At 32.9% G+C, this 13,793-nt stretch overlaps 2 protein-coding genes and 1 long non-coding RNA gene across 7 annotated transcripts; 1 reads left to right on the plus strand and 2 right to left on the minus strand.

The window, feature by feature from the left end:
* Positions 1-554: 554 nt before the first annotated feature.
* On the minus strand, positions 555-1,465 carry LOC105803318 (uncharacterized). The gene is made up of 3 exons (XR_008190628.1): positions 1,413-1,465; positions 1,017-1,104; positions 555-805 (listed from the first exon to the last, which is right to left on the minus strand). It is a non-coding gene; the product is annotated as an uncharacterized LOC105803318 (long non-coding RNA).
* Positions 1,466-2,960: 1,495 nt separating this feature from the next.
* LOC105803317 (uncharacterized) lies at positions 2,961-6,079 on the plus strand. Of its 3 annotated transcripts, none has more exons than XR_001136414.2 (9): positions 2,961-3,093; positions 3,192-3,261; positions 3,376-3,588; positions 4,034-4,215; positions 4,306-4,480; positions 4,572-4,783; positions 5,056-5,181; positions 5,277-5,387; positions 5,752-5,797. XR_001136414.2 is itself a non-coding variant. In XM_012635440.2 (9 exons), the coding sequence occupies exons 1-9, from the start codon at positions 3,054-3,056 to the stop codon at positions 5,902-5,904; spliced, it is 1,257 nt and encodes a 418-aa protein (XP_012490894.1). In that variant the 5' UTR covers positions 2,961-3,053; the 3' UTR covers positions 5,905-6,079. The 3 variants fall into 3 exon arrangements, 2 of the variants coding, with proteins under 2 accessions (XP_012490894.1, XP_012490891.1); XM_012635440.2 differs by having other exon boundaries at positions 4,590-4,783; positions 5,284-5,387; positions 5,752-6,079; XM_012635437.2 differs by having other exon boundaries at positions 2,963-3,093; positions 5,284-5,387; positions 5,752-6,079.
* A 1,784-nt stretch (positions 6,080-7,863) lies between these two features.
* On the minus strand, positions 7,864-12,953 carry LOC105803316 (cyclin-C1-2). 3 transcript variants are annotated; one of them, XM_012635435.2, is made up of 9 exons: positions 12,767-12,948; positions 12,537-12,643; positions 11,841-11,880; positions 10,889-10,933; positions 10,325-10,443; positions 10,119-10,233; positions 9,501-9,551; positions 8,567-8,714; positions 7,864-8,214 (listed from the first exon to the last, which is right to left on the minus strand). In XM_012635435.2, the coding sequence occupies exons 1-9, from the start codon at positions 12,796-12,798 to the stop codon at positions 8,113-8,115; spliced, it is 759 nt and encodes a 252-aa protein (XP_012490889.1). In that variant the 5' UTR covers positions 12,799-12,948; the 3' UTR covers positions 7,864-8,112. The 3 variants fall into 3 exon arrangements, with proteins under 3 accessions (XP_012490889.1, XP_012490890.1, XP_052480549.1); XM_012635436.2 differs by lacking the exon at positions 10,889-10,933 and having other exon boundaries at positions 12,767-12,953; XM_052624589.1 differs by lacking the exon at positions 11,841-11,880 and having other exon boundaries at positions 12,767-12,806.
* Positions 12,954-13,793: the final 840 nt, after the last annotated feature.

Here is a 13,793-nt window from a genome sequence, read left to right on the forward strand (position 1 = left end):
CCAATAACAAGTCAACCGCTAAAAGAATTTAAGCACGAAGCTTCATATCTGAACTATGGTACCCCCCACTTTCAAATCCATCCATTTCGTATGCTCAAAATCACCATCACCTTGATGCACTTTAACTTTCCTGTTATTCATTTCAATGTCCTACAATGTCATCAACAACCGATTTACAAACCCGAGAAATATAGACTAAAAAAACCATATAACAAAGAAACAAACTGAAGGATGAAGATAGAGAAAGCGAGACATAAAGGAATAGCATCAATCCCACATACTAAAGAAGCAAATTTTCTTTTTTGAAGGAAATTCTACACAAATGTGCATAAGGAGCAAAAATTTATACATATTTGAGTAGCATTTCCATAAACATTTTTCAAGCATTATACAGTATGTAATACTAATTTTTTTATGCAAAGTATCATTTGAATGGACTTGAAAACTTCAACAAGATGGAATATATATCTACTACATCTAAATTGACATATCTCTAAGATAAAAAAAAGAACATCACAGCATATTTTAGTCTAAGAACTGTCGGCAATTGAATATATATTTGTAACATCAAAAATTAGAAACACAATAATCCTCAAGGTATTAATACAATTGAGACCACAACAGATCATGACAAAGGAATTAATACAATTGAGACCTAGACAAACCTGTCAAAAATAAATTGTATCTGGTGCATTATACTGCATTGCATTCGAGCATATTAGGAAAACATCAATCTGCATGAATATCCTTGTCCAGGCAGGAGTTCATATCGATAGTCAAAAGTCAGCTTTTCACCTACAGATATCTGCAAAATAGTGAAATAGGAGAGGAAAGAAATGTCAAAGACATGCCTATTTAAAAGCTTCTTTACCTAACTAAACTTTTTTTGATAACTAGCCACTTGATTAAACTCAACCATCTAAACCACATCTTATTCCACAAACCATTTTCAACAATAGATCATCTAATGTTCCATATATGCAACAGATTTTACTCTATTTTTTAGAAGCACTTACATCTTGACTAGCATAGAGACCAATGTGAGCTCGGTGACAAACCATGCTGTCCACAAGAACTTGATGATTCACAAGATTTGGCGAGCAGCTGAGAAGAATTCAAGGACGGAACACGAAGTTTTCATGAGTGCATCGATAGAAACTTGGGATTTCAAAAGTAGAGATATAGCATCATTTTACGAATACTGACAAGTTGAATGAGCCACTTGGCTAAACTAATTCCTTTAGAAATGTCATAAATGCTAAAGTCATTATTACACATAATTAGAAAATAATGAACATATTTAAAATCTCGGAACTTCAACACACAATTTTTCCGCCAAGTTACAACTTGGAAATGCCGAATGGGAAAACATTTCAAGATGCGATAGTGGATGCATACAAGTGTATCCTCACCTATGATTGATGAACCATGAAACATTTCCATATTTGGATGCATCAATAAAATATCATGCTTGTCCTTCAATCAACGGCTCATATCATTTATTTGAGAACTAATGTTAAACATATAGTTGCAACCATCTCTACCATACCGATATTAGATCATACGGTGATTCAAGATAAAGCATATAAGCATAAAAGCAAGCACAAAGTAAAAGCAGATCTCTGTAAATGAGATTGAAACCTGGTAAGCCTATTGTTTGCCTCTTGCTCTCCTAAGATCTCCCAAACGTATTCACACACAAATGTGCCACTCAGAATTGGTTCACCAACGACCCCCAATACGAAGATCAACATGAAGCAATGTCAGAGGACAGAACTCTAGAATACAACAAAAAGTTGAAATAATTACCTTATTTTCGGTTTTGAAGACTTCCAGTTTTACACGTAGTTCCAGAAAAGAATAACTTCAAAATCATCTCTTCCTAAGCACCCAAGCACCGAAATATAAAATCAAACAATAAATTGTGAAATGAATGTGAGAAAAAGGGGTGACCTTGGAAGGATCGGTTTCTCCTTCTTTATAAAATGAAGAAAATCAAAGAAACAATGAACAATAATCGACGACAGAGTGAGTGGAAGGGAAAAGAAATTACCAGTGCAAGGAAGCGTGGGAGAATCGGAGCGTTAAGGACGAGGGCAGAAAATGGAAGAGAAAAAAGGGAAAGACGCGGAGCAGGTAATCGGTACGAGGGGCATAATGCCTATTACGCTAATCAATGTAATGGGGAATAACCGATTTGGGGAATGGGAAACAATGAACCAAACAGTAGTTTCCTAGTGGGCTCTTTGCATAGGGGAATACGCATGCAGAGGGGGGAAAACAGCGAACCAAACACGCTGTAAGTCTTATCCTATAACAGTCAAATTCAAGAGTTGGATGCCAATAGCCGACCCAGCCATTAATGATAGCAGGTTTCCAAAAAATGAAATGATTCTTAACCAGCCCTTTCTTCTCCCATCTCCCATCTCCCATCTCCCATCTCCCATCCCTTTCATATTTTCTCATTATGATTTCAAAGATATTTTTATTTATTAAAATTCAGTAATAATACATTATCACTTTTAGTTACACTTACCTTAATTAAATAAAAGATAATATCCATGTATTTAAGTTTTTAAAAAGATTAAAAATTGAAAACACTAGAAAGACAACTATACTTTAATTTTTATAATAAATTTTAATTTAAAAGTAAAATCTACATATATTTTGTAAATATAATATTAGCTAGAATCAGGTGAGGACAGTCCGTTCCAATTCCATGTTTAACTCAGTTTGATGACAGCCATAGATGATTGTCATTAAAAAGAAATGGTTACAGGATTATCTTAAAGTTTTCGTATCAACTTTAAACTCAATATATCAAAATAATCTGAATTAAAAATTTAAATATTTTTATAGAAAATAAATTTAGAAAAGTAATAAATTTTTTTTAACTTAATGTTTATCTCTCCCAACACATTTTTTGGCATAAATCTCTCAAAAACAGATTTTTTTTAAAAATCAACACTCAAATTATATTATATAACTTACAACACGTAATCTATTTCGTTTTTCTTCACCAAGGGAAATAGTTTTACTTTCTCTTGCAAAATATGGGTGGTGAGACGATCATACCTCCTACCTCCACTTCTGGTATGTCAACACTTTCTCCTTTTTATTTCATTTCGCCTATTTAATCTTTAATCTTGAATCCATTTTCATCTCTCTCTCTCTCTCTCTCTCTTTTACAGAGGAAGAATACTCAGTAGACCAAGATTTCCCACTTCCATCATTGACTTCCCTAAACCCCACTTTGCTTAGGTACTCTTCCCCCCCCCCCCTGTTTTAAAGGATGAAATGAGTTTTAGCCTATATAATTTTCTTGGGATCAAGTGAAAAATGTTGAATTTGATTATGTGGTTTCATATGAGCAAGGGATTACTTGAGAATGAAGGCTGAAGATGGAAAAAATGAAAGCGATAGGTTGTTTTTAGAAGAATTTGATAAGATGGGTCCTCAGTCATCTTCTCCGGACTTTGAAGCTTATCACAAGAGGAGACAGAAGGTTTACAAAGAGGTTTTGCAGAGTTATGATCAATTGCGGGTTCGAAGTAAGAGTCTAAACGAGGCAAAGTACAAGGTTTTGAGGTATTCTTGGTAGCACAATTTCATTTCTTTCCAAAAAGTGCTCTCCTTTATTCGTTGCTTGGCTCCAGAAATACAAGCTCAATTCTCTAAAAAGTACTGGTTTGAAACTTGCACGCACTTTTAATTTTGAAACCAAAAAGATCCTCTCATCCTAGGTTTGTGATATAATCAGAATGTGCACTAAGCAACATCAAACACTAAAATGCGATTTGTGAAAAACCTTCTTATCATTGCTGCTTAATAATGTAATGCCAGATTTGATCTTGATTATATTTACAGTTGTTGACAACATGTTTAGTGAATATTAGTACCCGCACGTATAATTCAAGTATGCAATGTATGTTCTGAAGATTTTATTGTAGTTGATGTTTAGCATTTGTTGTTCAAGATGGGTAGAGTTGGTATTACTTAACTTTATTTGGCATTTGTAATTTCACATGAACAGTTATTTCCCAGGAACATGGATTGAGAATGTTGGTGGCAAGAAACTGAGTGATTACGATGTTCCAAAAACAACATCACTCCTTTTGATTGGTCCAAAAGGGTGTGGAAAAAGTAGTCTTGTCAATAAAATTTCCAGGGTGTTGGAGGATGACAATTTTGCACCAGAACGTGCTCAAATATCATGTAATGTTGTTTCATTGGTTTGTTAGATCACTTTTATGCAAAGTAGATGTAGTTATTATAACCCTAAACTTAGTATTTTCTCTAAAGCAGATAATCCATCTGTTGGAGATGGGACCTACTATCTTCAAGGATACATGATCCCAAGAGGTTCAGCTTCATTCTGTCTTTATGATTCCAGGGGCTTGGCCGATGGCACCTCTGAAAACATTAATATGATTCAAAATTGGATGAATAATGGTGTTCGTCATGGGGAACCTGTTATCAGGTTTGCTTTGTAACTTTACAGAGTAGTTTGTGTCATGGATGTATTTTTTCCTGTCTCCAGATTAGTTCATATGAGTGATTTGTTTAATCAGGAAATCTGATGATTCCAGTTTAAGGAGAAAAATGAAATTTAAACCACGAGAGCTAGATTGGAAGTTCTGCAGGCCCCAGATGGTTAATTTTGTCATTTTTGTTGTTGATGCGGTTTCTGTTTTGAAATCCATTGAGGGTGATGGCGTGGAAGACTTACTCTGCTTGCAGATGATCAGCGAGGTTTTCAAGCAACCGTGCTTATCATTTAAAGGTACGGAGATATTACTAATGGTTTTATTTTGTGTAATGTGGGGAGCTGATCAATAAAGACAGCTTATGTCTTCTGAATGGCTGGCACCTGGTAACTACCATGTATTTATTCACAGAAGTTTAATGTTTCATCTTGTATCTTCTGCATTTCCTATTCTCACTCTCCTATTCCTTGTTGGTATTGTTTGTTTCTTTTTTTGTTTTGTGGATCAGTGGATGTGACTTTCTTCTTATCAGGTGACCGATTTGCTGAATGCTTTTTTGTTTGTTTAGATGATAAACCTGTTGTCGTTATCACACATGGAGATTTACTTTCAATTGCTGACCGTGTTCGTGCCCGTGTTTATTTGGGAGAGCTGCTTGGTATTCCACCTGCAAAACAAATTTTTGATATTCCAGGTGACTTCATCAAGTTATTTACATTTTCTGCTTTGTAATTTATTGATTACTTTTTGCCATCCCATTATTTATGCAATTGAGTGTAAACCTTTAAGTTTGCAGAAAACCATGATCCAGTAACAGAGTTGACAATTGTTGATATGCTGCGCTACTCACTTGAGCACGCAGATCGAAATCTTCCGTACAAGAACTGGGTAATGGAAAATGTATGTCTTGCACCAATAATAATGGCTAAGATGTTCTGCATGGCTGTATTTTCTTTTACTCTTATTTGTAAAGCATGCTGATAACTTGTAAATGCTTGCTTCTTTGGCTTGGTTCATTATGCTTACAAAATTTCTTGGCAAGTGTTTTGCTCGAATCCAAAATATTTGTTGTTATCATTACGCTTTGTCAAGCAAGTCATTTAGCTTTTGTATCCTTACTGTACTTGCAAGGCATTCTTAGTTATTCATGATGTCTATGTATGATTCCTCAGTGGTGATACGAGGTTTTGCGCAAGCAAGCATATTGCTTGGTTGATTGTTTTGTTAAAGACTTCTTAGTAATGGCTATAATGATCACATGCAGGTTCGCAAAGTCCCTCTATTTTCATGGTTATGTGTGCTAGCAATGCTGCTGGGTATTGCCTCAGGAATGGCTTGCATGCGATATTTGCATATGAGGCATCCTCGGGAATCAGAACTTAACATAGTTTGGCATACAATCCGGCATATATGGTAAAGATAAAATAAAGTTGGCTTTCTTTATTTGGTTTGATACCCTTCAACCCAGTTCATAAACTACACGAATGCATTCTATACGAATGCATATGTAAATGGTTTGATCTTTTTGATGTATGTGGAACTTAAGTTTATTGGAATAAAGCTTTGGTATTATTTGGGGGTTGACCTTTACAGCTTTGGTAGCCAGCGTTGATATCAGATACAATATTAGATTAGTGAGCAAACTGGTATTTTTGTTAAAAATTTCACCAATTTCTACTATTAGAAACTTGTATCTTTGACGGAATAATTAGACAGTTATACATGCCATGCGCACCTCATATTAGACGGTTAAGATGTTTCAAAGAATCAAGTCTCACGATCCTTAAGAAAATCTTGACGTCTCGTTTGGCTACTAGTGTAATAACGTAAGGAGAAAGTTTATTTATTACATATGTATTATAATAGTTAAACCTAAAATAAAGAATAGTTAGTACTAATTTAAACTTGAAATTAGAAATATGAGTAAAAACTTTTGTAAAAAATAAGACATCTCCAAAATAAGCCAAAAAAAAAAAAATTCTTCTCTTTGCTAAAATAAGTCATGGGAGGGTTAAATATTACTAAGTGAATTAGCTTATTGATTACTCATATATTAAAACATGTGTAAAAGATAATGCTCCAACCAAACATGGCATGAGATTCTTATTTATAAGTCATCATACTTTATTAGACTAGTAAGAACCAAGTTGAGAGGGTGGACTCGTGCTTTTATAATTCTAAAATAAATTTAGACAAATGGATGTCCAAATTCAAATGAACTTGAACAATAACCATTTGTCTAGAGTCATTGTATACTTTAAAAATAATTTTAAAAAATATATATTTTTATTTTATTTTTAGCTAACGTGACACTACCACGTTAACAACCATTAATAACATGACGCTATCAAATCAACATTCGATGATGACATGGCAATGTCATGTCAACAACTGATGATGATGTGGTACTACCATGTTAGTAAACAATGCGGACGTGACGTCTCTTAATGACCATGTCAACATTACCATTAAATACTAATATCAACATTAATAAAAGAACTACTTAACCAAATTTTTTAATGCAAAGATCAATTGGGTGAATAAAATTCGGAAAGACTTTATTTATTTGTTGACTTAATTTCCCTGTGAAATTGGCCATAATTCTTTTAGACTTAAAAACTTTGAAAGTTCAAATTTAAATTCTTTTAAAGTTGTACTCAAGGTAGAGTTTGAATATACTCCAATAATATCTAACTTTTTAAGTAACCTAAAATTTATTTTTAATAATTATTTTTATTTGACATGATGTTAAATTTTGTTACGATTATATTTTCTATTAATTTGACTCTCTTTTTAGTTAAATTTAATTTTAAATTTTTGAAAAAATTAATTTTAATCATTTTAAAAGAGTCAATTTGATTCGCTTTTAACAAAAATATCGATTAAAATGCTAAATTTTTAAACCTAACAATCAACCATTCACATATATTTCAAGCAGCTTTTAAAAAATTATGAAAATTTATATTCTTTTAAATTTTGATTTATTTTATATTTTATAAATTTTAAATCTTTTGTTTTACATGGTATATAAAACAGATATTAAAACAAATATTGTGGCTTATAAAATAAATACTACCATTTTAATATAAAATGCACATGAATTATCACGCAAATACCCTCACCAACTTCTTTAAATATTAATATTTTAGTCAATATTTTCATTAAAAACAATTTAACATTTTGTAAAAAGTTAAAAGATAAAATTTAGTTTAAAAAATAAGTCAAATTGACAAAAAAAATATAAACGTTGAATCCCTTATTATTTTTATTAGTATTTAAGAAACTTCATTTCAAACTTAGCTTGAGCATAAACAATTGATATTGAAGTCTTGCAAAAATTTACAGACCCTTTCTCAATGCGGTGTAGATCAATCAATTTCTGCAGAGCTTGAGGTTCATCACTTATAAATTACTAATCTTTAAGAAATACAGAATTGTAATCAGACATTTACCATTATTATCTTCTGCAAAGTTTTATAGAACACCATTTTAGTTTATCATACCAGAAGGTAGGTTAATCTGCTGAAATATTACCAGTTTCATAGCTTACAGCCACCGAGAAAATAATATCAAGTCATGCAGTGGTCGATGCCGGTATTATCAGGTTCCACGCTCAATCAACCATCTAAGGCTTAAGAGCAAGTTTGAGGAAGGCAGTACTTATTCGCTCATCTGCAATCATTTTGTTCTCATAGAAGTCGAGGATCTCCATGGAGATGTTTTTCACCTGTCAGATTCAATAAAATTTAAAATGTTGCAAAAATAAACCACTTGTGAAAATGTAATTGCAATTGTGATATGATGGAGCGAGTCGCAGTGCACTCAAACTTCACGGGGATATGCAATGTTCAATTTAAGGTGATTGGTAAATAGCATGTTATTTACCAGTAGAATGATCTCAGAAAATGCATGAATTTCTTCCCGGTTAAATATATGAGGTATAAAGTCTCACCAGACGAACGGAAAAGAACATTTCCAAAAGGCAGCCAATTCTTGGTATTAATCAAATACAATTTTTTGCGAGATGTGTTGAAATAAACCGCAATGCTATGGATCAATTTTAGTTTTAGAAAACTTACCACATTCATATCAACGCGAAGTTCTTCAAACCAAGTTGTGATATCTTTCTCCCTGTAGACGCTAGCAATGTATATGCAAGCTAAGGCAATCAAATATGGCGGATGTGTAAGAATAAGGTCCATCTTGTATGTGTCATTTACAAGTCCCCTGTGTTTCAAATTGCCAAGTTTAGTATATTTATTCAGTTAAGCAGAACTTTAAAGAAGAAGAAAAGAGAAAGGATTTATTAGAAACCAATAATTGATCATGAACAGAGACATGCTTGTATTCATATTGAATTTTTTGTGTTCTAGTTACTTTTCTTGTGGCATATTTCTGTTGTGTAATTGTATCCTGCCCAAAGTTATCAGGTCAATTGTGTGAAAACTACGGAGTTGAAAAACAGCTACATGTACACGAGGAATGACAGAATATTAAAAATTTCCTTCACGATTTTCATTTATTTCAGTTCAAATAAAACAGAGTTCTTAAATAATAAATACAACTATACCAAATTCAATACAGTTGAATAATAACCACAAGTTAATCTACATGCACCTATTTAATTCCATAGGTCAGGTATATAGATGTATTTCATCAATCTAAAAAAAAAAAAAATCGAAGCTGAGCATCCTCAAACCAAGATAACAAAAGCTGGTTTGGAAGTATAGTTTGCCAGTTGGACCATTACGGTTCTTAATTTTAATCCCAGCCTTTCCATTATATATTTTTGTATATCGGTTTATGCATCTTCAATCAACTCTTCGTTAAATAATGAAAAGGCAACATAGTCCGCACATAGTCAGCAAAGCCAAAGGCAACTTACTTTCAGCAACTCTTCTTTACAAGTTTAGGACTTATGAGAAAAGGTGGGACTTTTTTAGGGCATATTTAGACATGCATTAAATATTTTGGAACTTCAAAAGGTACAGATGCTGGAGTTTTAACACTTACCAAGATAATTGAGTCATACTCATATCATTCATGCCAGCATCCTGCAACAACCTGCCAAGGTAACAGGCACAGGATATATTCATGTGGGAATTTTTAAAAAAAAAAAAGTCCTGATGAAAATTAGCAGAAAGCACAGTATTGAAAAGAAAATCTAAACTTAAACTAGCTAGTTTAGTTCTAACTTAAAGTTGCATATCAACTATAAATTGTCAGATAAGGCTGCATTCGGTTTATGTTCATAGAAAATGTAATAAATAATATGTCATAAATGTGCATCTCTATAATACAAAAAAAAAAGCATTTACTAAATGCTAACCAAATTCTATGAGAAAAAATTACCAATATCAAATAATAGATACAATTATGTAACTAGGGAACTAATAAAGATTTAAAAGAACAGTAGAAAAATGTGGATAATAATAGGAGTACTAGACTTGATTTGACACAAATAATCATAGAATGACCTTACAGGATAGAATCTCAACGGTAGACAGAAATCATTAAGACAAAAGTTCCAATTTCATATGACAAAAAATCGTTATCCATGCAAAAGATCTGTGGTGCAAATTAGAAATATAACAGGTGCATTAAATTACGTAAAAGAAGATAAAAACTTACGGAGACAATGTGCGGTAAGGATGAAATACAACTAAATAATAGTTAAGTGCTTCTAAGATCTTCATTTCCATTTCAAGTATGTCTTTGATTTCATATCTATACTTTTCATCAGAAGCTGCAAAGCAAATATGGTAGGATTGCAGTTACCAAGCAAAATTCTGGGAAATTTAAAGGTTAAATCGACCAACTTAGTAGGAAGTGATTACATAATTTTTTAATGTAAAATACAAGAAGTCTAGCCTGCACCGTGCTTTCTTCTGCCTTTGATGCCAAATATAAGCAAGTAGGAGCAACAAGACGAGGATCGTATTCACTCATGCTCCTTCTGTAAGACAAATGAAAAACCTTGATCAATGATTCATAATGCATTGTATGGAGGAAAAGTGAAGCTTTGACATATTTAAATTCAAAGCATCTCTATCCCATCCAATATTCCTTGGTCGCACGGTGGAAAAATAATGATGTCTAACTTTACATGGGGAATTAATTATCAAGTTGTGACTATGAAGAACATGTCTTATTATATGAAGAAGTAGAAGATCATTTCAGCTCAAGGATGGAAAAAGAAAACTGCAATAATTAGGAAACATGAAGTCATGATATATTTGTAACATGTTAAAAAATAGATTCTAGTTCAAAAATCACAAGAAATTCATAGTTTGAGTTATGAAAACAATGAATGCTTATGGGAAGATACACTAAGAGCTGTTTGTCATCAATGAGTAGCATGCCCTTTTAGATGACCATTACTACTAAACTATGCAAAATACCTGGTATAGACACGTCTCATATATGTAACTGCAGTTGCTACAACCCTGAAATATCAACCATGTCTTAGAGATAATCGCTATTGTTGAAAACTAAACCAGCAATGTAATTTTTGTGCATTGTGTTCGTAATGACAAGAAGTACTAAATTCAGTGTGCAAAGAAAAAAACTAGATTCGCTGCTTTACCAGGAAACAATTGTCTCACAAATGAAAGAAACAATTGTCTCACTAATGTTCAGGACTCCTTTCTGTTAGCACACTTAAGATGGTTACTTGCAACAATTTTCTATACAAAATCTGTAACCAACTATTTTCAGAAGCTATTGCGTTAGGGCTGACAGCTGCAGCACATAAAGTGCTTACATGCAGAGTAATAATTTGATTAGCTAACATAAGAGGTTTCTGGATGAGTGCCCATGCATGCGTATGTGATAACTAGTTTTCAGCTAAAATCAGTAATAGCACATAACTAGAAACCTATGTTATTCCATTTCTTAAGCTTACAAGTAGAATCACAGTAAGTAATCGAAAAAGCCTTTAGATAGTCCAGTTCAGTCCAGGGTAGCACTACAAGACAGCTAGGAAATCGAATAAATGCCAGTGGCACAACATACTATATCAACTGAATAAAAAAGCCAAGCTGATAAACCTAATATAATAAAGAAATTAAATAAATCAAGAACTCTAATTTCTGTCATTCCTATTCCTTCTCTGATATTGTTTTCCAATAAAAACATCCACATCACGATATTAGTTGCATCAGCAGTCGAACTAGTTCATATTCACCAAAATGCTGCAATTAAACATTGTCAGAGTGAAGAAACCACAGGAGCATACACAATTAGAAAGGGAACGTGAAGATAACAAATTTGACGGCATCGCCGAATGAAATGGACAATCATTTAATTAAACAAAAAGGTATTTCTTAAAAAAACAAAGATAGAAGATCAAACCTTTGCCTCACTTTAACATTTTGAGCCAGTTTCATTATATCTAGGGAAGGGAAAGAAAGCAAAAAATCACTAACTTTAATGAGGAAGTTATATAGAACAAAGCTATTAGATGTGTTCAATCAATTTAGGCAAGGCACATGTTTGCACACAGAATACATTCTAAAATACCATTGATTTCCTTTTAAATTCTCAGTTTCTAACTACAATATAAGCCCCAAAGAGAATAGGCCACAAAGCAGATTTCAGAAAAGAAATTATGGAATTACAAATTTTCTTCTGTTGATGAACTTGTTTGTAAGCCATGCTAGCATAAACAATAAAGCTAATATTAAAAACTGAAGGACCCTCAGATTCTTGAAACCATCCCATGGTTACAATTTGAAGTAACCAAATCCAACAATTCCCATTTTCATGACAATATGAGGACTTAAGCTGATCAAATGCTCCTGATTTCGAAAATTCAAGATGCATAAAATTACAAACTCCAACATATTATAACATGCAAAATTGCAGATACAAAAGATGAAGAAAACTCCAAACCCAAGCTCAATTTTGAAACAAAAAGAGCCCACATTACCATTAAATAACAAATACCCAGATTATAAGCTTCACAGAGAAAATCCAAAATTTGTAAAATCAAGAGAACCCGGATCGAAGCCCATTAAACAAAAGAGTAAAGAGAGAAAGGGAACATACAGTTCGCCATATGCATCTTAATCAGCTTAAATTCTTCAAGCGTGATGCCTTTATCTTTATCTTGTTGATGAACCACATCCACCTCTTCCGGGTCCAAAAGCTGTTTACTGAACAAACGAAAAAGAAAAGAAATCAAATAAGAAAAGACAACAAAAAGGCAAATATCAAAACAATGAAAACACATGCGATGGATTGCAAAATCAGTGAAAGGAGCTTGGCATGGTTGTTACAAGTGGGAAGAAGTCCAGAAATTGGCCGCCATTCTTCGTTGTTATGGTGAATCCTGTTACTGTTAGGTGCTCATAATGATTTTTTTTTTCCGGGAGCCGTGATTATTGATTAGCGTTTCAAAGCTCACAATTTATAGTTTTCTTTTAGTGGTCACTGGTATAGTTAGGATCCGCCCAGATTCACCAGGCCATCGTTTATGGAATTTGGGCTGGGTTGTTCATTGCTAAGTTCATATAGTCAAAGGATTTAAAAGTAATATTGTGGATTGATAATTTTTGTGGAGATTCATCAATTTTCTCTCTAATTATAGTTTTTATAGTTGGATGAGCTTCTCAAATAGATATCCTCTTAATATTTATCATTGATTTTGGGGCTAATTAATTGACAAAGCCTGGATGTTGGAAATTTTTTTAGTTGGGCTTGTTATCCCATTGCTTTTATTATTTATATTTCTAATATAAAAATTACAAAGAAAAGAAAAAAGTGTTAATAAAAATTTAGGCTCATATCGAGTGGTAATATAATAAACAATATCATTTATAGTCGCATACGAAATTATATATCAAATGAAAAAGAAGTTTGATAATAAAGGCAGAATGTCTTCAGGATGTGGGAATTCCAAACAATTTATGGCATGTTATAATGTCTTGCATAAAGTACTAGTTCCAATGGAATCCGCCAAGGAGATTCATTGTCTCCATTCATATTTGTCTTTATGTATAGTGAGATTATCCCATGCAATTCTAGATGAGGTCAACAAAGGTACTTGCACGCCCATTTTTCTTAATGAAGGTGGGTGGATTTTTTTGCAAATGATTTAGTTTTATTTGCAGAGACTTCGGTTGAGCAAACGTAGGTGATTAACGAGTTTTTTTTAGGTTTTTAGGTTGCATGGGGAATCATCAAAAAACATAGATAGTTTTCGCTAACAATGTTTCAATAAGATTAAAACATGAAATTAGCTATGACGGGGGTTGGCTGATGTAAATGATCTGCGAAACTGTTTAGGTTCTACTTTTACATCTA

Source organism: Gossypium raimondii, chromosome 11 (assembly GCF_025698545.1).
Source record: "Gossypium raimondii isolate GPD5lz chromosome 11, ASM2569854v1, whole genome shotgun sequence".
NCBI classification, from domain to species: domain Eukaryota; kingdom Viridiplantae; phylum Streptophyta; class Magnoliopsida; order Malvales; family Malvaceae; genus Gossypium; species Gossypium raimondii.